The following is a 23,064-nucleotide window of genomic DNA, read 5'->3' on the forward strand; positions in this document are numbered from 1 at the left end:
AAGCAAAATATGTTTCAATACGTTTCAATACTGTTCAAATGCGACAAAAATGAAGAAATTTCTTCTCGCAGAAAGCATTGTCTATTTAGAACGACAAAATCTGAGCTAGTTGGTATGGATTCATTATGTAAAAAAGGTGAGGCGTGAAGACAGGACACAAGAGTAGAGAAGTGGACAACACGAACGCCATGTTCGTGTTGTCCATGTCGAACTGTCGTGTTGTCCACTTCTCTACTTTATTTCTTGTCTGCACGCCTCAGCTTTTTTGCACATCGTCTACGTAAAGTAGGAAGACTCTGGGCAGCGAGTTGAAAGTGGCGAGTGCTCGACGCTCAAGCCATTCCATTGTTAAATGTGCAGCGGTTACGGAAGTAGATGCACCCACTGGTGTCCGTGCACTTGCCTGTAGAAGGTGCCTTCAAAAGTGGAGTATGTGTTCTCCAGGCAGAACAGAAGGAGCCTCTTCAAGTCAGGAATGTCGATGGGTGTCCTTTCTGGTTGGGTATGGTCATCGTCCAGAGCGGCGGTGCATGTTTCCGCGGCGAGTCCAATAGGAACGCTTGTAAAAAGCGACACGACGTACAACGAGACAAGCGCTTCCTGATCGTCGGGAGTAAATTGACGAATTTTGCTTGTGAAGTCATCAGAATGGCAAACGTGAGTGACGCCTCTACCAATGAAAGGGGAAATGCCCTATGAAGGTATTTGGACAGTTTATGAAGCGGAAAGCGAGAAAAGTCAACAATTGGTCGCATCGGGACGTTAGCTTATGTATTTCTGGTAAACCGTAGAGCGCCGGTGCCTAATCGTTAGTGCACAGAAGGGGGAAATACAACCCTTTGGGCCTGGGTCTATAAAACGAAACACGTTCGTAACAAGCTTCTGGAGCTCCCTGTATACCGGGAGCGTAGGATCCTTCTTCAGACAACTGTACGTCACCTCGTCCAGAACCAGTGACAACATCTTGTCACGATAGTGAGTCCTGTTGAGTAGTACCGTGGCGTTACCCTTGTCAGCAGGGAGGATGACGAGGTTTTGGTTTGAGCGAAGGTTTTCGATAGCCTTATTCCGTTGAAAGCGGGGAGACGGAGGGGTGTGCGCGAAGACGCGAGAGAATGCGTATAGTGCGGGTTCGTGCCTCTTCCCGCTTTCAAGGTTCAATTTGGCTGATAGCATCTTCTACAGCAAAGACCAATATTTTTGTATCCTTCTGTGGTCCAAGGTTAAAGTTTAAACCCAGGCTCAGGACAGTGAGTTCTGGCGAGTTAGGCTTGTGCGACGAGAGGTTGTGCACGGCGGACGCGGCAACGTTTCTCTGCAATGCATCAACGGGAGGCGACAGTCTAGCAAGTTTTCCTTTATGAGTCTCCGGCGTACGACGGGATTGTAGCCTGGCCTTGAAATATGCGTGTAGTTGAATGCTTGCGAACTGGTCTTGGACCCTGTGATAAAGGCGATGGCGCGGGAAGAAGGCGTCATTTTCTAGGTTCCTCACGGGCTGTTTTACCGCTTTCGCAACCACGCTGAAACCAAAATTTGAGTGTTCAGGCCTGTTGAGGCGTAGCGAGCGTGGAATAAGACCTCAGGACTGGCCGGTCAGGTTGAAGTTAAGATGATTTTTAATGCACAAGCTGTGCTTGTCACAAAAAAGTACTGGTGAATCTCTGTGATGACTAGTTGGCCGTACGCCCGGCGAAGGTTAATGAAGTGGAGGTTTTGACGGAAGCCCGTCTGGTCGGGAGGCATCATGAAGAAGGGTAAATAGGACACCGACCACTGAAAGAATACAAGAAAGACGTTTCGGCTCCCCTGACGGGAGCCTTTCTCGCAATGAAACCAAGGACGTGCGATACAATCTTTATATGGCTTTAAAACATGACATAAGCAGCGCGTGTAGGTGGGGCGGAAGAAGGTTCCTACATTCCGGTTGAGGATACTATCTGTCATTTGGATTAAGAAGGATTCCAAGTGGTGTCTTGAAGTCAAATTTCTGTCTTTTTCTAATATCTTGCCGTTATTCCAATCAATCATTTGACCCAAGTCACCTGCATCTTCTGCCAAGGCGTTTGATGTGACTTTCTTCTTTTTCACATCTTTGACATGCTGCTTCAACCACTATTCGGAATTGCCTGCCTCGCCGATATATACGCAGTCGCAGTTTTCGCCTGACATCCCGTAGACGGTGCCAGGAAACTTTGTCGTCAGAAGTTAGTGTTTCACGTTTGCCAGCCGAATACGTAATTTTTGCGATGGCACGTGAGGTACCTGGACTTAATAGCCGCGTTACACGCGGACTAAGCTCACGCTTACACCGGGCACATACGGCATGGGAGCGCCTTTTTTTGGGAGCACAGAGTCGGGCCTTAGGGGCTGAGATAGATGGCGTTCCACCGAGTTTAAAAACGACCTAGGGTAGCCACATGCAGAAAGATTTTCGCGCACTTCTTGTAGCTCAGCAGCCCGGCTTTGTGGCGTTGTGCAGACACGCTCGGTTCTGCCGACAAGATAGTCTACTACTGATCTCGTTTGGCTTATCGGACCCACTGAATTAAAATGCAGATTTTAATGTGTGTGTGCCCTTTGTACACGAAAAATTCCAGACTGTGCCAGTCACTTTTCACGCGGATGTGCTAGAAAAGGAAGCTTGCCATCTTTATCTTCCTCGACTGTGAATTGGATAGACGCTTCAATAATATTCAAATGCGAAAAAAATGAATAAATTTTTTCTCGCTGAATTAGGCAGAACAAATGGTCTACGTAACGTAGGAAGCCTCTGGGCGGCGAGTTGAAAGAGGCGAGTCTTCCTCGACGCTCAAGCAATTGCGTATATATCGGCGAGGCAGGCAATTTCGAACTGCAGTGAAGCAGCATGTCAATGATGTGAAAAAGTAAAAAGTCGCATCAAACGCCTTGGCAGAACATGCAGATGACTTGGGCCACAGGATTGATTGGGATAACGCCAATGTTGTGAAGTGACATCAGCCGCAATCACACTGCCTTGCAAGCGCTGACGACACGTGCGTTTATCGTTTGATATCCTTCCCTTGTTCTTCCTTTCCCCTTTCCCCCTTTTTGTTTCGTATATGAATGATCCGAGACGGAAGCAATAAAGATTCATGTTCCAACCTTCGAACGGCGTGCTGTCGTATACAGTAAGACACGGCACGTGTGTCGTAACTATTTAACAGTTGCGACGAGGATGGGATAGGACCCTCGAGGTGAAAAATGAATTAACCCAGGCAGTTAAGCAGGAAACAGCGGCCGCGGAAATACCGACCATGGCTCATCATCAACTACCGGAATACGATGACCGGTCCGACAACTGGAAGGCTTACATCACGAAGGCAGATGCTTATTTTGAGGCAACTGGCGTTGCCTCAAAATAAGCTTCTGCCAGCAGCGCCCTCAAAGACCAGCAGCGCCCTCAAAGAAGAGGGCGCTGCTGGTAGCAGCATTGAGTACGCGCACCATGCAAGTGCTCTCAGGACAGGTTGCACCGAGGAAGCCAAACTCGGTTACGTACGAGGAAGCAGTCAAAGTTTTGGATGGCTACTTCGACCTCAAGTGTCATGAAATAACGGAGATCTTTCGGTTCTTCAATCGCTGCCACTTGGAAGGTGAGCCCATTCAACAGTTCATCGTTGAAGTTCGCCGGATTGCAGATGGCTGTAATTTCGGTGGCATGCTAGACCGGATGCTTCGCGACAGGATCGTCTGTGGAGTGAGGTCAAGCGCTGTTCAGAAGCAGCTATTAGCGAAAACAGATTCGACGTTGAGGGAGGCTAAAACAATTGCCATATCAGCAGAAGCGGCGGAAAAAGATGCAAAGAATATGTCATGTGACATTGAACCTGTGCTCAAGGTCGATGCACGACAAGCTGATGAACTGGTGTCAGTATGTGGGCGTTGCGGAAGTCAGAAACACAACAGAAACGCTTGCGCCTGGCCGAAAGCGACGTGTTACCACTGTGGTCTATACGGCCATCTGGCGAAGATGCGCCAAAGAGATGTGCGGAAAGGACGCCCAAAAGCTCGTTCACAATGCAGGCCAGGAGAAGCGTTTGCAGTAACAGCTGATGTCACTGAGGAAAATGCAAACGATGCGCATATTTGGTCACTAACCGCACCCTCCAACGGTCGGCTACCGCCACCTATTCTTCGTACTTTCACATGGTGTGACATTGACGTACCTATGATTGTGGACACCGGCTCACCCGTCCGTGTTGTATCCAAAGAGATTTTTGAGAAAAACCGTGCACATTCGCCGCAATTAGAAGCCGCATTTATTAAACTGTCCTGTTATCTTGCAGAACTTCCAGTATTAGGGAAACGGAGTATGTCAGTGTCCTATAACGACAAGGAGGTCAAGAGTTCCTTGATGGTCCTGAACTGTTCAGGTCCGAGCCTCTACGGACGACAGTTGATTTCCAAGTTCAATGTCGCAGGATCGTCGGTGTTGAACGTATCAGTGCAACAAAGCTCTGGTCCCGGAAGCAGCTGTACCGTGGCCATTCATGCCGTCCTGTCCGAGTTCAGACTTGTTCAGCTCCGAGCTGGGTCTAATCGACGGACACCCTGTCCATCTGAAGCTCAAGGAAGGCGCCATGCCGAAATTTTGTAAGGCCCGTTCCCTTCCATTTACTTTACGCGACAAAGTTTCGAAAGAGATTGATAGGCTTGTAACGCTTGGAGTACTGTCACCTGTCGCGCACGCCGAGTGGGCTACTCCCATTGTGCCCGTAATGAAGAAGAACGGCGCGGTTAGAATCTTCGTTGATTTGAAGGTGACCTTGAATCCCGTCTGTGAACTGGAGCAGTACCCGTTGCCAGCTATTGATGACATTTTCGCATGCCGGAACGGTGGGGACTGCTTCAGCACGCTGTATTTAAGAGACCCGTATTACCAAGTTCCCCTCGATGAGGACTCAATGAAGATGTGCGTAATCAATACACACCATGGGTTGTTTTCCTACAACCTACTGCCATTCGGCATAGCTTCCGCGCCTGACATCTTGGAGCGGAAAATAGAAACAGTTCTGCAGGGCCTGACAGGTGTTCAGGCTTACCTTGACGACATTTTGGTATCAGAAAAATTGGTAGCCCCGACAGGTTACGACAAGTAGTGCAGCGTTTTCGTGAACATGGAGGCTCAGACTTGAGAAATGCAGCTTTCGCCAAGAGGCAGTGACGTATCTGGGTCATAAAATTTAAAGTAAAGGTCTGGATCTAATAGAGAAGCATGTTGAAGCAATCGCGCGAGCCCCCCAACCCAGAAAATGGTCAGCAGTTGAGGTCGTTTCTGGGCATGCTTACACTTTATTCGAAGTTCGTGCCAACATGTCTTCCGTACTTGCACCGCTGTAGAAGTTACTGGAGAACAGCACACGTTGGTTCTGGGGACATGCGCAAGAAGCAGCTTTTCGTGAAGCAAAAATATGCCTTCAGGAAGCGGCTGTGCTGGCTCACTATGATCCCGAGAGACCCCTCAAGCTAGAATGTGATGCTTCACAGGACGGAATAGGTGCCGTGCTTTTCCATACATTCGGCAAGATAAACAAACATGTCGGGTTCCGTTCTAGAACACTAACAAGGGCTCAGAAAAATTATTCCCAGCTTGAGAGGGAAGCCCTTGCTCTTGTGTTTGGAGTGTCCCAATTCCGTGATTATCTCGTACGCCGAGAATTCGTATTGGTCACCGACCACCAGCCGCTCGTGGGCCTGCTGAAGGCGGATCGACCAACTCCAGCACTGGCAGCCGCCAGAATACAGCGCTGGGCGCTGTACTTAGGCGGATTCCGCTATCAGCTTCAATACTCTCCTGGTAAACAACTGCTTAACGCTGACGCCCTTAGTAGACTGCCACAACGGACGTCTGAGCCGAAGCCACCAGAAGCGCGCCCACCAGACTATCTGCTGGCCTTGACTGTGTTCGATGAGGGAACTGTGTCAGTTGAGGCGCTAAGGCAGTTGACTGCTGGTGACCCTGCTCTCAGTCAAGTTATGCGATTCACTAAGAGCTGCTGGCTGCCCTGTGCAAAAGGCTTGAACACGAGTGCTGCACCTTTTTTGACAAGAAATTGGAGCTTTCTTTGGCCCACGGGTTGTTATACTGGGGCCAGCGAGTATTCGTTCCGATGGAGGCGCGACGTCGCTTATTATACCTTTTGCATGAGACGCACCAAGGATCATCCGCTATGAAGGCGGTGGCTAGATCGTCTAGGCGGCGACTTGAAAGAGGCGAGTCTTCCTCGACGCTCAAGCAATTGCGTATATATCGGCGAGGCAGGGTTAGTTCGCGAAATTGATCCAGTGACAGCGTCATGTCAGAGTTGTGTTCAAAACCTGCCCATGCCAGCTACAGCAACGCCAAAAGCTGGCCCGCTACTTTTGAAAAATGGGCAAGGGTGCATATCGATTTTGCGGGACCTATAGCAGAGAACATGATACTGGTGTTCGTGGATGCATACAGCAAGTGGATTGAAGTTGTGCCACTCCGAGAAGCAAACGCCTCACGCACAGTCAACTGCCAGCGCGGTATCTTATGCAGATTTGGCGTGCCACGAACCATCGCATCCGATAATGGAACGCAGTTTACCGCTGACGAGTTCGCTACTTTTACCAAGAGGAACAACATGACGCATCTGCGCACAGCTGTATATCACCCTCAGTCGAACAAACTAGTAGAAAGGGCTGTCAGGACAATTAAGGACGGACGGCCTCAAGAAGATTGGTGAGGGGCGATTGGAAGATAATATAAACAGGCTGCTTTTCAATTACAGGAGGACACCTAACCACTCTGGAAAATCACCATCAGAGCTGCTCTTCGGATACAAAATAAATTCGATCCCGTTCAGATACATGTTTCCCTCCTGTACACGCAGGGCCAGCGAACGAAGCAGACGAGTGGTCACTGCCATTGCCTGAAGCTACCGTGTACGCCCGCAACTTCGGAACGGGTGAGGAATGGACTCCAGAAATTGCAGATTCTACAACAGGCTCTCCGATGGTGACCATTCGAACACCAGCCGGATCAGTAGGACGACATGTTGACCAGGTGCGGAACCGGGAAGATGCGACGCCACCGCTTGGTAAACACCAAGAGGCGTCAAAACAAGAATCGACAGGTACTCCGCTCGACTACCCACTGTCGCCGAGAACGCCAGCCGAACAAGGGGGCATAACAGAACCTGAGCATGAACTTCAGCGGGAACTCGCATGGAGCAACGCTGAACCCGTCAGATCACCCCAAGCCTTGCGGCGCTCTACACGTCAGAGAAAACCAGTACATCGACTTCAATATTAAGGGAGAAGAGATGTTGTAAAGTTGCAAGGCAATCAGACTGCCTTGCAAGCGCTGACGGCACGTGCGTTTATCGTTTGATATCCTTCCGTTGTTCTCCCTTTGCCCCTTTCTGTTTCGTACATATACGCTCCGAGACGGAAGCAATAAAGATTCATGCTCCAACCTTCGAACGGCGTGCTGTCGTATACAGTAAGACACGGCACGTGTGTCGTAACTATGTAACAGCCAAGATATTAGAAAAGAACTTTGACTTCAAGACACCACTTGGAATCCCTCCTATTCCAAATGACAGCACCCTCAACCGGAATGACGGAACCGTCCCCCTCCCATCTACACGCGCTGCTTACGTCATGTTTTAAAGCCATATAAACATTGTATCGCACGTCCTTGATTTTATTGTGAACAAGGCTCTCATCAGCGGAGCCGAAACTTTTTTTCAAGTATTCTTTCAGTGGTCGGTGTCCTTCTGTTTACTCTTCTTCATTATTTGAGATTAAATAAATTATCTCACAATTACCTTAAAAAGAAAGAAAACTGACTGACAATTGCGATACTAGATGATGCAAAATTCGAGCGCCGCTGTATCCGCGTTTTCATTTGGCGATGTACTGAAGTAAAAAGAATTATGCAAATCACACGCACTGTGCGAATAGATGTAAGCGCAGATTTCCGTGTTGGATGCTTTGATTCACGATAATTCGGAGTGATGTTGACGGCTAAAACTTAATTTCTTAAACGTTAAGGCTAACACGAGACTGGTGAGTTGATGTAAAACGTTACCTAGCGTGCACCACTGCTGTTTCTCTGCGTAGCACACAGAACAGAGAGCGAGAGGTGTTTGCTTGAGGAGGTGCGCGCTATATTTCGTAACCTCTGAGAGGGTTGAACGTTGTCATTGTCGCACATGGCACATCGCATTATGGCAGAAGTAGTACACTTGAATTCGAATATGGGGCACGCTGTAGTGGTGGACTCCAGAATAATTTTGACAGCGTGATGTTCTTTAACGAGTCCGAGATCTAAGTGCACGTGCGTTTTCTATTTCACCCCCCGTCCCAAGGCGGCTACCACGATTGGGATCAAATTCACGACCTCTAGTAATGCCATAGCCGCAAAGTTAACACGGCGCGCACGGAAGTGTTGATTTGACGGTCAACCGCTCCCGTAGTGTCTCCTGGACCCTGCGGTGGGCATTAAGTAATGTTTCTTTGATTCTACACGCCGTACGTAAGTTTCCAACTTGACATAATTGCATGGCGTTTATTTTTCAGAAATAGCAGCAACGTACTGTACCATGCCTTCAACTTAAGCTTAACCTGTTTCCCTGCAACTGCTCTCGTGTAGTAGTTGGGCTTCCCTGCCTACTCACGTCACCTACCTCCCTCTCTTGTATGGGAACTGCTTCTTGTCCTCCCTCCCCTTCTCCTCTCTACAGTTTTACCTGCGTCCCCTCTGGCCTCGCACGTTAGTAGAAAGAAAAGCACTGCAGTTTCTGCAATGCTTCTAAGGGGAGCCACGGATATTTACAGCTGTGAAGCGGCCGAGTAGCGACGGTCTGGGAGCTCCAATGGGCATTGTGCCCATTCGATGCGGTGGGGTGAAAGCGAGTTTCTCCTGTCGCCTTTCCTCTGTGACTTGCACCTGTCGTGTATATACACGCCCTGAATCACGCCCCAACGCCGTGTGCGCGACAGCAGCAGGCACAAGAGCCCAAGCAGTTAGTAAAGCGATGAAGGGGGCTAGCTGGTGGACGTTCATGATTATATTGCGTTTAGAGTTACACTGATGATTTTAATTGGAGGACTAGACGTGGAGGTACGTAACGCTACTTACGTCCACGTCCTGTCCTTCACTCAAAATCTGGAGTGCAACACTAAGCGCAAGAAAATCTTAAGCCCAAGCAGTCCACAGCAGCAACAGCAGCCGCAGCAGTGGGAAAGTCGAAGGAAGAGGAAACGAAAGCTTCGCTTTAAAAATTTGAAACAGACATGTATGTACACACAGTGCTGCGGCCGGCGATGCACTTCCACAGGTTGCGTCGCTCATTGTTCAGACAGAACTGGCTGACATAATTTATTATAATGATTGTATTGCCACGTGGTAGTTACTGTGAAGAACGCACAGTTATAATCTTTTATTTACAAATTTAGCTCTTTATTGGGTGAACTGGTGCTCAACAACACATGTAACACTCAGGCGAAACGACAGCGGCGAGCAGGGTGGCCGATCGTGGAAATGAACGGTTTGCAAAATAGTTGGCGCCATCTGGCGCACAAAAGACAAAGCTGTAGCCCTCTGCGTGCGATAGTATGTGGTTATAAAGCGAGTTTCGTTTTTCTGCTTCTGCCTCTCCTCTGCCGCGACAGCCGTGTCTGTTCACTGCGGCAAAATAATTAAAGACGCCATATCTCAGTTCTAGTTTTTGTTCATGTCATGGACCTCCGACTTCCCGAAGCGTACCATTCAAGTTCATCGCATGTGGCAATATCTGCTTTCTATTATAGCCACTATTCGCCAAGCACATGGAGCCTCGGCATTGAAGCAAGCAGATGACGCTAAAATTATTATTTAGTCAGAGGCTGCTAATGCCAGCACGGGACTGATGCGAGCGGCAAGCACTCCTTCAACAAAAAGCGGAGTGCACGTTGTTGAAATACACTGCACATGTGTCGCTGAGTGTCCACACTTGGTTTCGCAGATTAGCCGTGCGCCGCGACCACCGTGCAAGGCGGCTCGTCTGATTTGGTCTTTGCTGCGGACATAGTACAGAGAGAACCAATTCAATGTTCATTTAACCGCGACGTAATTGTCAAGAGGCTAAAATGCTCACGAAAATAAACGCGTTATGACTCGCGGCGTTTTCATTGTAAGCGCCGTCAGCTACTGCTTCGACAACCGGGAGCTAGGCCTAGGGACTCGAGCGATCGGCGTCGTAGACAATGTCGGGGCGCCGAGCGTGATGCTCCGCTTAGGCGAGTTTACCGCACTAATATGGCGCATCTGCACCACAGCAAAGTTTCACGGAGTTGTTCGTCTTATTACGATGGGGCTTTTCGCGCACGACAAATACGGGAAAGTTTCAAGCGGTGTGCCGTTCTCTCGACTGTGTGCACTAACTGCCACCGATGAAGACGGTAGGCCTTGCTTGCTGGCCGTGGGTGCTGCCGGTTACGAAAAAGCTTCTCCTAGGCATTGAATTCCCAGTTGTTTTTTCTTGCGAACTCTTTAACGCATGCATAAATATTACGAGGCTACAAGAAAAATACATTTAGATATCTGTACATCGTCGGCAGGAAAAAGCAAACTAGGCGAACTCCGCCACACGGTGGTCGGTCCGCGCTGCCCGTCGGCGCCACCAACTGCCCTCGGATGGTGTGTTTCGATCACTTCAGTGGCGTAGTACTTGGCGCTCATTTTCCTATGAGGCGCGCGTTCGACATCGCATTATAATATTTATCATAATTACATGTCAGCGACAACTGAGTGACACCGCTGCTCTTTCACAAGCGCTGTGCGTCCTCGTCCATCTTGAGTTTTCCAGATTCCGGCAAAATGCTGCCGAGAGCAAGGGTGTCCCGAAGCTTGCAGGCCGAAATAACCTTGCGGCGCTGGCATATGACAATTCAGCAGCCGTAACTAGCGCGATTAAAACCGGTTCAGCGAGTAGCGAGCAAGTTGTGTGCTGTTATGGAATCTCCGGCTGTCGCTTATCTACGCTGCTTTCCTCGCCGAATAGCACTTCTCGGACGGAAACCAAAATAAACTCGTGCTCTGTTTGCTAGTGAAGCAATTTGTGCACAATACGCAAAACAACCAGCTGGCCTTTTCACGAAAATGCCGCGATCAAAACCATCACGAACCGGCGTCTCAAGGCACGCTAGGCTGCTTTGGATGTTCGTCTGCTTATCGCACCTAACCATGGCGCTCGTGACAGCCGTGGTGGCGCATGCGCAACAGTATTTTTGCAAACCATCCATTGTGATCTGCAGGTGAAGCACGTCAGCTTTTACTCATGAATCGTCGAAGTCTCCAGTGTAATCGCTGGTGCCTGCGTGGCTTCCAGAAAGTACTAAACAATTCTCGTCTTCGCATACACTGAGATTACAAATGCTATGGCGCCATCTCGTAGTCTCGTTCGGTACTCTGCTTACCTCGTCAACCTTTCGGCATGCACTGCTCCTCTAATTTCCGCCTCATGTTCTCCCTGTAGCCTCCTCTACCACTTGCCTCCGTATGCTCTCTTATTTCATTTCAGGCTGCGGTCCGCGTTCGCTTTCATCTTTCGCTGTGCTCGTTAGCTCGCTTACGACGGGGCAGGACGCCGAGGCACGCCTACGCTCAACGCTGGAACGGGCGCCTAATAGGGGTGCTCTAAAAGCAGCTCCTCAGCAGGAACACTAGTGTTTCTGCCTACAATGCTCATGCACGGCTAAACTGCAACATTTTCTGCGCTCAAGCGCGGCCGTGGTTCGTGCCAGCAGCGGATAACATTGGCCTGGTTCCGTTGCACCACCCATTAAGAGGAGCGTGAGAGCGACTTCGCCTCGTCGTTGTTGCAGCAACCGAGCCTCTCTAGGGGTCCTCCAAGCCGCTCTCAAGCGAGACAGCTGGACAATGGCGGGGGCGCCTGCACTGTTTTCGAGCGCCGCTATAATTTCCACCGTTAACATTGTAGAAAGTCAGAGTTGTGTGCGCCTACGCCTGTTTGTCTTGTCTTCCTAGCGCTACACTATATTACTGAACCACTAATAAGCCCAACGTAGCGCAATGACTAGGGCTTCGGTTGAAACGGCAGCGTTTGTTTAAAGTGAAGCTTTTTATGCGAGCTTCGCCTGTGCCTCCACTACTGGTGCGCTCGTTCTCGGCTCTCTTCGCTGCGCAATCACGCAATGAAGTGACAAACACTGTCGCATATACTAAGTGGAATAAACATACGTGTTCAATAGCAGAATTCTGCAACTTAAGCGAATCTTTCGATGCCTTTTGTCCCTGGATTAGCACGTAATTTATTGTCTCCTTCATGCAGAAAGAGATGGGCCTTTTCCAGCTAAAATATGTTAATCGGCACTCTCAGTTTTTTTTTTATTTTAACCTGTCGTCTGTCCATGTTCTGCATTTTGTTCCACTCCCTTCTGTAACACATACGACCTTGACGGTACAATAAATAAATAAATAGCAAGTGTAAACAGCATCGATGCTGCAGGAGGCGTGATGCAAAATGGTGAGCTCAATCGGCAAGCCGCGTGGACCTAGTGGGTTGCGTGGACGGAGCCCACATTTCAAATCAGTTGCTGGGGGGCAAGCATGTAATATCCACATTGCAAAGCGCGTTGCAGGAGGTGCACAGCGCTTACTTAACCATTTCACGTAATCGTCACCTAACGGTATATTTTTGGTTTATTGCACTTACACAATGTCTTTGTGGCATTTAAAAGGAACGAGACAGGAATTTCGAATGGAAACGATGTGCTAGAAAGCGCTCTGTACAAGGTTCCTATAGATTACTTGTAGTCAGTACAACAAATAAAGTTCAACATCCTGTAAACAGTACGCTCACTTACCCTCGGGAAAAGTGTACTCAGAGTCACGGCAGACTTCCTTGCTTTCTTTCCTGCAGCTGTAGAAAGAAGTTCAGAACCGTTATGGCGGTAACCACTGCGATAATGGTCAGCTGTGGTTGCACTCAGAACAGTCATTTGTTATAGGTGCTGCATAGCTGACTTCTGCTTGGCAGACCTTCGAAAATTATATTGGGTACAATAAAACAGACTCCTTTCGTCCCAGGAGCGTACCACGGGAGATAACTGAATGCCTTAGTGAATGTTTATTGCGCACACGCAAATCAGTGTGTCCTGCAGCCATGCAGAAGCAGCATGCTTAGCAGTAACAAAATGTGTATCGAGAAACGGTCATTCTGTAAGCTTAGTTTGCCCATAGGGCGTTTCTGCTACTATTATTTTGCAAAGTCTGAAAAGACAACGACATGAACTTTCAGTTTGAATAATTCAGTATACCAAATAGCAATATTAATTAGGAAGGGGGACTTGCCCATCAACTATTCTCAATAACTTCTTTCTCGTATTTGATCAAATGAAGGGAACTACAAAAATTCGCCGACGATTACGATACTGCCTAAAGCGAAATTTGAGTGCAGCTCTATACGGGTTTTTATTTTCCGTGTTAATATTTTGTACAATGATTATATGCATTTATATTAGGAAGAGAATGCAGTAAGCATCACGCTTGGTTTGCATACACACGACGCGCGATAATCGGGCGCCATAACCTAGGCATCGTCGCCGCACAGCCCTTCTTGCGCGGCACAGCGCTTTCTTCCGTTTTCGTTCAGCCAACGACGAGAGCGGTCCTTCGTCACGTGGAAATTGTGCCACCAGTGTCAGAAGCGGCCACATCCAATGAAGCGTCACATCGAGCCCTACTCGTAGCCGCTGGCCTTCGCCCCTTGCAGGAGCGAGACACATGTCACACCACGCTGACACACAGGATTGACCTCAGCAACTGACGCCGCGGAGGAGAGTAGCCCTCCTCACTTCACGCCGCCCTGCCCCTCGGAAGCGCAGACGAGATCGCCCACGCCGCGTCGGGTGCCGGGGCCACCAGGAGCTCAGCGCATGCGCAGGGAATTTCACCTATGCTTCTCCTCGATATCCTGCCTCATGGTTTTCCCGAAGTCTCCTACTCCACTTTCCTCCTCGCGCTCTTCTTTCATCTACCGTTGCGCTGCGCCTTTGCTTTCATCTTTCTTCTGTGCTCGTTCGCTCTGTTGCACCGAGGAAGAACGCGAAGGCACGCCAATACTCGACGCAGGAACGGGCGTTAAAGAGCTGCGCTCTAAAAAGATTTTGGGAGTGTATTCAAGCATTTTGTCCTCGGAAGCGCTGCTGATTCTATTTCTGTGCTTCAAATTGTGGCCTCTTGATATGCTCCCCCGTTCTTCGTGCACTGGCTTTCTCTGGATCACGCCACTGCGCCCGCGGTGCGCGCAGAAGAGACGGTCAAGCCCTGTCAACCACCATCCGTGACCTTCCTTCCGCCATGGTATCTTGGCATGGGTTCCTGTTCCGCATCTGCTACTGCGTCATCATTTCCGTCAAGAAAACATATACTGCCACCCCAGCGCCTCCCCCTCCTCCGCGTTCAGTGGTCGTGGCGGCACGTCAACTATCAACTATTGTGCAGCAGCAGTGAGAAAGGGACCTTCATGCGGCCTGTGGTTTCAACATATAGAAAGACATTCAACAAGAGCGGACACTCTATGGCCATACAGCCGAGCAGCCGAATTCCCTGTAGAGCACCAAGCGGATGGGATTAATTGCTCTAGGTTTTGGTTCTGGGCGCGCTCGTTTTGAACGCTATAGCTGGCACGCGCTAGGCCGGCTGCCCTGATCAGCGCTTTTTATTGTTTATGTTTTTTTATTCTGCTGCTCAGTCGGGCGCGGTCTCATTGAGGAATGGTTTATTTAATCAAAATGATTGCGAACGATCTTTAAAAGCCTCCATGGAATCTGTGCCACGTGCAATTTCATAAAGCAGACGCAAAACGCCTTGGAAATGAGTAAACGTTTATTTCGCTCTATATAAATGCTCGTTCCAGGCTTTCTGTGCGTTCATCTAACGTTGTAGCGCCAAGTAAGCAGCAGTAGTTCCCGTACGAAGGTCCACCGGACGGCATCAGCTGAAAAATGTAAATCGCAGACATGTGTCATTTTGGTATTTACACGTTATAAAAATACTGCGCTTAGAAAAGAAGTAGAAAAGTGCGACAGGGGTGAATGAGCGACATTAGAAAACAAAAAGAAGCTATTCGCTTTTACACACATGGCGTCAGAAATACCCGACTAATTCCGAGCTGCACTATATATTATGAAGTACACATATTATTGTCAAGCATTCCAGATTTCGATTCCCCGGTATTACATCCTGCACTTTAAGGGCACAAATATACGGGAGACTGCGTGTCTCTGAAACAATTTGGCCTCAGCCGACGCGAGAGTACGATATACATACACAGAGGTGGTCACAACACAGGCTCTCCACCCGACCACGTTAGACGCTCGCATAATGCCTTCTACTCGAACTCAAGAGAAATGCGTGGGTGCAAAGCCTGTTTGCATTCGTTCAGAAGACAGAATTTACGAGCTCTTGGTTTTTGAACTCCTCGGCGTGATCTTTTGCGCCTTCTGCCAGCGCAAGCAACACACTCAAGTGTTGTCACTCTTGGCAATCACTCGTCGCGTCTTCGACAAGCGAAAGCACTAAAAGAAGGTACATGTTGCGGAGCCACAGAAAGCGTCACAAACTTGTCTCACTAAGATTGTGTACATGCCAAACTGTCACCACGGCTAGCTTGCTTTCTTGCGAACTGCATCACAACCCCAGGCGCTGCGAGCATACCTCAAAAGTATGCCGAAAGAGCAAAGAAATTAGTAACAATAATTATCTGGGTCAGAAAAAGCGCCAGAACTTGTCCCAGTAAGATTCAGTACACGCGACACAAAAAGCATCACATGGCCGAGCAGCTCAACTGCGTTACAACGCCGGGAGCTGCCACTGTGCATGAACAGTACCCCAAATAGAAAAAATAGTTATAATAATCTTGTGGTTCAGAGCAAGCGCCAAAACTTTTCCCGGTAAGATTAGGTACACGCGAAACTGCGTCACACAGCCGGGTGCAGCTAGCGTGCGCAGAAACTACCGAAATAAATTATAATAATGTTGGGGTCATAGAAAGCGTGGCAAGTATCTCCCAGTGCGAGTCATTAAGTAAAATTACCTACCCCAGGATGGTCGAGCTGCTTTTCTCGAACTGGGTCACTAGCATCGGTTTTGTGCCGTAAACCTAAATTTGCCTGAATTGTGTCGCATACTGTCAAACAAAATTTCTCACCTTGCAGTGGTCCAATAGTGCAGGGGTGGCGTCTCGAAGTGCAGAAGGAGCCCAAGAATACGCCGGGAGACCAACAAACATGCTCAAATTCAAAAGTGACGGGTCGCCAAACAGGCGAACTTCACAGTTCGACATGTTTCGCAAAGATCAAGTCGGTGAAATTGGTGGTGGTGATGGCGTGTTTATCTCCACGATAGGTGAACCACGCTGCATCCCGGTAATCATATCATCACCTCGTGAAATTGTATGGCTATACTGTACCGCATGCTTCCCGCCAATCCTTCTTGGCATCGCCCACCTTTCGCCGACACTTCATTTCTGCCACCCTTCCACGACGCCTCATACAAAATAGCTACTTCATATCCCAACGTGCCTCTCGTAATCCTAGGCGGTTTTTACTTCCCGTCAATTGATTCGTCTAATCTAGCTTCCGTGATAACAAAAAATAACATGGCCAGCGATTTCGTCAGCACGCGTCTCAACTTTGGATCATACCAAGTTCTCAGCAATCCTACCCGCACTACTGACAATTCTTCTTTATATGCTGAATTTATTGCTAACTTCATGACCTGAAACGTTTGCACTATAGCGTATCACGAATAGCCTCAGTGACCATTGGATACTGGACGCTATTTTTTATGCATCTGTCCAATCAAAGAAAAATTTAGGAAAGTACTCGTGTTATGAGAGATGCGAATATAAGAGCATGTCCGCAGATTTATAAACATTTTACGATAATTTCACGGCTGTCTGCTATCATTGTTCACTTGAGGCTGACTGGCTTCTGTGTAGATCTGAGTTCTTGTGTCTAGTTAAAGGGTTTGTTCCTATCATAACAATTATTAAAAGGAAAGAATTATAATTGTTTAACAGCACAATAGAACGTCTAAACAACAGGAAAACAAACATCTTTTTTGTTCTGGAACGTTTTCTCAATATGAACTTAGGTGGGAGAAATATCATCTTGAAATCAAGAAATATGACATGCAGGTTGCAGAGGCGAACCACGGCTTTTTATCAACGACATTCTCCTCTTTGTTGCCTATTAACCTGAAACGTTTCTGGCTATGCATTAGTAGCCAATGGTGCAACACTGTTTTTCCCGGTGGCAGTTCTGGCCGACAGTTCTGGCCGATACGTGACAGTCCCCGAAAGTGAGGTCGCTGATGCTTTAAACAGTACTTCATGTCCTGCTTGTATTAACAGCTAGTCTAAATTTGTTCCCGTAAAGCCACCTTCTACTTATTATTCCATGGAAAACATTATTCCCAACTCCAAAGTATTAGAAAGCACTAAGAGAACCAGCAGCCTTTTTCTAACGCTAATATTTTAAGGGTCTCACAGCTAGATCAGTCACAAGGGGCTGGAAAGTGGGTAAAAAAATTCACATCTTTAAAAAGGTGGTCTTACGAATCCTAGCAAATACAGTTAAATTTCCATCACCAGTGTTTTTCCGAAACTCATGGAGCACATTATAAATTCCCGCATTGCCACATTTTGTTATTTGTCAGTTTCTTTAATCCTAACTAGCACTGATTTAGGAATGCACATTTTTGCGACGCTCAACTTGCTCTGTTCTGGCATGATTTTCGTTCTCACCTCGATCGCAACAGCTCTTCTGACACTCTTTTTTGAGTTGGAAAAGCTTTCGATAAAGTGTCACATATTCTTCTCTCGCATGAATTCTCACACCTAAATTTTCTTCCAGACATTGTTTATTGGATCCATTAATTTTTAACAGATCGCCTTCAATGTGTTTCCTCTAACAGGATCTCCTGAATCCTATCTGTGGTGCCACAACGCTCTGTCCTTAGGCCTCTCTGGACATTTATATTACCGACCTTCCACTTATCATCGGACACGTCTTTTTGTGGATTATTGCGTTTTGCACCGACAAGTAAGAAACTGCGCAGCTCTTAAGGAAGACGTCCTCCAAATGGACGCATGATGCAGCAAATGGTGCATATATCTCAACATCAGTGAGTGTTCTCGCGAGTCGTTTCATCGCTGTCCTAATTATGTGGCACTTTCCCAATGCCTTAACAACTGTACCTAAACATAATGTGAGACATTTGAATTGATAGGTAAGTGTATATTCAGCGATTTATCATGGACCCATCATAATTATAATTTACCTAAGTCCTGCAAACGCTTACTAGGCTACCTATGCTGTAACTTATCTTCAGCATCTGCCTCAAAATACTTACTTATAAAACATCATTCCCTTCTAAACTAGGGTGTGCCTTTGCTATTTATGACAATTCACTAGGGTTGTGGATTGGGCGAGGTGATACTGCATTCTAAAACTAAAAAAAAAATATGGAGTATTACGTGCAAGAACCACTATCTGATTATGAGGCACGCCGTAGAGGGGGACTCCGGAAATTTGGGTCACCTGGGTTAACGTGCCATTCTAAATCTGGTACAGCGCAACATGGATGGAAACATAGATAAACTGGCGCCGCCATGCTAACACCAGGATGGGAAGGAAGAAACAAGCCGAGATGGCCAGAAGGAGGAGCGCTCTGTTCTTCCTTCTGGCCGGCTCGGCTTGTTTCTTCACTTCCACGTTCCGCTGTACCAGTTTTGTAATGCTATTTATGACAACGATAAGGTTAATATTATCACGGTGAAGTGAGGAATACTGTGATTAAAAAAAACGAGTTTGGTGACAAGTGCGTGCGACTGTTAGGGACACCCATCTTGTGGACGCAGTGTTGCTGCAACTTGTATATACCTTGACGTAGTTGTTCTGCGGAAACCCGCAAGTTGGAGAGAAGTAATTGATAAAGGGAAAATCAGACATCCACCCGTTCGTAGCAACTGCTACAAAGGAAACCCACACGGGTTCCTCGAAAGAAAAGCCTCAGAGTTGAAGAAAAATTCGTCCTGGTCCGGGATTCGAGCCCGGGACCACCGCCTTTCCGGGGCAGTCGCTCTACCATCTCAGCTAACCAGGCGGCTAGCATTTGGCAGAGCGAAGTCAAATTTGTCAACAACACGAAGCAAAGGCAAGATTTTGACGTAGTAGTTCTCCGGAAACCCGCAAGGTGGAGAGAAGTAATTGATAAAGGGGAAATCCGACATCCACCCTTTCGTAGCAACTGCTACAAAGGATGCACCTGGAACTCTCTAATTCCGCGCCATGGCATTTTGGTCCTCGGTAGCCACAAGAGACTAGGGTCGTCACCTCGGTATAACATAATGACCCAGGAAACGGTGTCTGTGCCAGCAGCGAGAACCCCTACTTTTGTCCTAGCGTATCCGAAAGATTCAGGAACGTTCTTCCGCATGGATAACGTCGACGTGCAAGACTGTACCCCATGTTTGAGCGGGTGTGTACCCACAACAGACGGGATGCAACCGTAATATTGGCCAACCTGATGTTCTACTTGCAAGGCACGGCGAGCGAGCAGTTTGACAATCACAAAGGCAAGCTTACTGACGGCGAAAGGTGCAAAATGAAGCTGAAGGATTTGTTTGGCAATTCATTCGGAGGGAAGAAGGCCGCTAAGAAGGACCTAGCGAGTCGTGCGCAAATCTCCGCGGAATCATACGTGGCTTACATGCAGGACCTGCTTGCTCCGCGCCAGAAGACTAACAGTGCCTTGCCCGAAAAGGACAAGGTCGGACTTCTTCCGATGAGTATCGCTAATGATGCTTACAATCTGCTATTGCGTAAGAATTGTGCGACAGTCGGTGATATTATGAAGGAGTGCCAACGCTTTGAGCAGGCAAAGATCCGCCACATATAAAGGTCGTTAGCCCACTTTCCCAACACATCTTCGACCTCCTCATGCGTGGACAGCAGACTGCAGCTACCATCGAATTCTGAAGACGTGATGCGTATTATTCGGCACGAAATTGAAGCAATGTCACCTGCCACCCTTTCCCGATGCGTCAGTGATCCCAACAGCTTGTCCGCGGTATAATTTGTTCAAGATTAAAATCCGTGAAGAACTCCAAAATCTCGGAGCTCAGTCCATTTACTCCATTGCAACTTCACGACTCTCTGATGGGTACCGCTGCTTTCGCCTAGGCAGCGGTAACCTACAGGCTATCGAAACCCTGCCGATTGGTGAACCGCAGATGATCGAGAAATCTTCTTTTCCTGCCATCGAGTGGGAAAACTGACGTGCGAGTAGCCGCTCGAGGCACTTTGCGTGTTTTCACGGGCTTCTTTGACTTTTATGTAGTACCTATTGAGCAGCAGAAAGCTGTATCGGGAGTTTTCATGTTGCTCTCAAATTGTCTCATTGACACTTCTAATCAAACTATAATATTTCAATCAATCAATCAATCAATCAATCAATGAGTCTTTTATTTTCTCTGAAATAAATAACGAGACAGCTCTAAAAGCTCGCAAACTTGACAGAGGTACAGCCCCTTCTTAGCTTGGCAATGCAGCAGACCAAAAACAAAAAATAAATTTTAACAAGAACAAACATTCGACAGACTAGACTCGAAACAGCGCCATTCATTGCAGTGCAAAAGAAAATAGGACCGGGCTACGGTAAAGAAAGAGAAAATAGAATTATGAAATGCATGTGGTATGTTCACAATAAACTTTTTTAGAAAGAATGGTTCAATAACAATATTTAAATGTGCAAAAGTTTCAAACGATGCTTGGTTTAACTTATAACACTGGCATAGTACGAGAGAGAGATGTTAAAGTGTAATATGCACTGGGTGTTGGAAGTAACCACATTTCTATATGCCTAGTCCGAGGAATATGGGTGTTTTTTGGAAGTTCAGCGAGATGACCAATGTATTTATATCACTTGACGCAAATTTGATAGTCACTAAAGGTCCGTAACTGTATAAAGCAGAGACTGGTAAGATTTCGTATTAAAAAAAAGAGTTCACGTGTTCGGAAACAGTAAGGCCCACCAGCAATTGATCTCTTTTTTTTTTGAAGAAAGGCGTAACTTGGTCAAACACGTGATATCCATAATACCGCGAAGAGCACTGCAGTTTACAGGCAGGACGTGTTGTCAGAAATGGTAATGGCGGTATGAGGAAAAGCTACCTTATGTGAGAGCAGGACATCCGTATTAGAGGATACAATGTAGTCACCGTCGGGTACAGGTGCAACGGGGGGACAACTATGTAGGTAACGGAACGGTGAGAGAGGTGATATGCTCTGTGGAAAATAGCCGTACCGGAGCGCTATCGGGAGGGTCAATAGCAGCAGGTACAGCGAGTTGCTCAACACCAGCAGAACAGTCTATCAAAGCGGAATGTGTACACAGAAAGTCAAGGCCCAGGATAAGGTCGTGAGCCTACCCCCCCCCCCCCAGTGCTCTAGAACATAAAATAAAACAGAAGTATGGTGTCCGGCGACACTTACGCGAGCCGGACACGTGCCAATAACGACTGGTCTTCTACCGTCGGCGTCTTGGACCACAGGCCAAGGAGCAGGAGTAAGGACATTCTTGAGACGATCCCCAAGCTGAGCATTCATCCCTGATCCGTGCGCGTCAGTGTCAATCAGAGCCGTAATAGGTACACCATCCACGTTCGCTTTAATAAGGTTCCGATGTGTGGGCAAGGTCAGAAGAGGATTTTTGCGTCGGGTGGGTTTCGCACCATCACCTCCAGGTGCTGCACCCGACAGTTTTCCGGAAGGGTGCGCCGGTAGGAGCTAGGGGAGAGTGATCGGTGAGATGGGGCGATCGGGAGAAGCGGCGACGGGGCGAAGGAGAGCGGCTAGAGTAGGTAGGCAGAGAAGTGCCGCCAGAATTTACTGGCTGAGTTTGCGGGGGAACCGAGGAGCAGCATGAGGGCCGTGGGATGGGTGGTAGGACCAGGGGTCGAATTGCACGAAGACCAGCAGTGACGTGAAATATGGCCGATACGGCCACAAGTGAAGCATATAGGCCTGTCGTCTCGAGTACGCCATTCGGCCGGGTTGCGATACCGCGTTGGGGCAGTCAGGCTGCGGGTGCGTATGACAGTGCTGGACGGAGTGTAGTCAGGTCGATTAACTGAGCAGACGTTGGTCAAGCCAACGTTGGCCAATACTTGGCGCACGACGGACTGGATCCAAGAGACAGTCGCCTGGCAATTGTCGAGGTCACGGGTTGGGGTCGTGACAGGACATGAGGCTTCTATTTTACGTCGGATGACGTCATGATGTCATCAGAGCGATTGGGCGTGGGCAGACTGCGGAGGTCTTCCCAGGTGGACGTAGCAGCCGTGTTGGGAAGGCGGGGAAATGGCTGGGCAATGCGGCGACTCTTGGCTTCTTCAAACCACCGGCATTCGGTAATAATGGGTTGCAGAGTGGAAGAATTCTTGAACACAAGGAGGTGGAAGGCATCATCTGCTATGCGCTTAATGACATGTGCAACCTTATCAGGTTCGGACACCTTCGGATCCGCTTTGCGGCACAGAGCGAGCACGTCCTCGATGTACGTGAGGTAGGATTCAGTGCACGTCTGGACATGCGAAGTGAGGTCTTTTGGGGCGGCGCGCTGACGTCCAACAAGCTTGCCAAACAAATCTTCGAGCTTCTGTTTACAAATTACGCTGTTTACAAACTTGAATATGTTGAACGAAAATGCGTCAGGTTCATATATAATTGTTATAGTTGGAAAAAATCCCCGTCAGCCCTTTTGCAAACAGCCAATTCAGAGACCCTACAGATAAAACGACACCAGGAAAAACTAAAAATGTGCTACTTAATTAACCATAACCAACTTGGAATAAAGAAAAATGCATATTTTCATTCAATTACCCAGCGACAAACCCGTTCTTTCCTTTCAAAGAAGGTGACCGAGTTCTTGTGCAGAACAAATGTGTTCAAAGCCTCATTTTTCCCGATCACAACTCGCTCATGGAATAACCTACC

At 48.0% G+C, this 23,064-nt stretch overlaps 1 protein-coding gene across 1 annotated transcript in view; it reads left to right on the top strand.

Moving 5' to 3' along the window:
- Positions 1–3,278: 3,278 nt before the first annotated feature.
- LOC142591611 (uncharacterized) overlaps positions 3,279–23,064 on the top strand; it is a 72,313-nt gene continuing 52,527 nt past the window's right edge. Inside the window, exons 1-5 of the mRNA XM_075703913.1 lie at positions 3,279–3,381; positions 3,423–3,617; positions 4,495–4,617; positions 5,699–5,821; positions 6,882–7,088. Of these exons, the coding sequence (XP_075560028.1) occupies positions 3,279–3,381; positions 3,423–3,617; positions 4,495–4,617; positions 5,699–5,821; positions 6,882–7,088 (751 nt within the window). The remainder of the gene's footprint in view (positions 3,382–3,422; positions 3,618–4,494; positions 4,618–5,698; positions 5,822–6,881; positions 7,089–23,064) is intronic.

Source organism: Dermacentor variabilis, chromosome 8 (genome assembly GCF_050947875.1).
Source record: "Dermacentor variabilis isolate Ectoservices chromosome 8, ASM5094787v1, whole genome shotgun sequence".
Lineage (NCBI taxonomy): Eukaryota > Metazoa > Arthropoda > Arachnida > Ixodida > Ixodidae > Dermacentor > Dermacentor variabilis.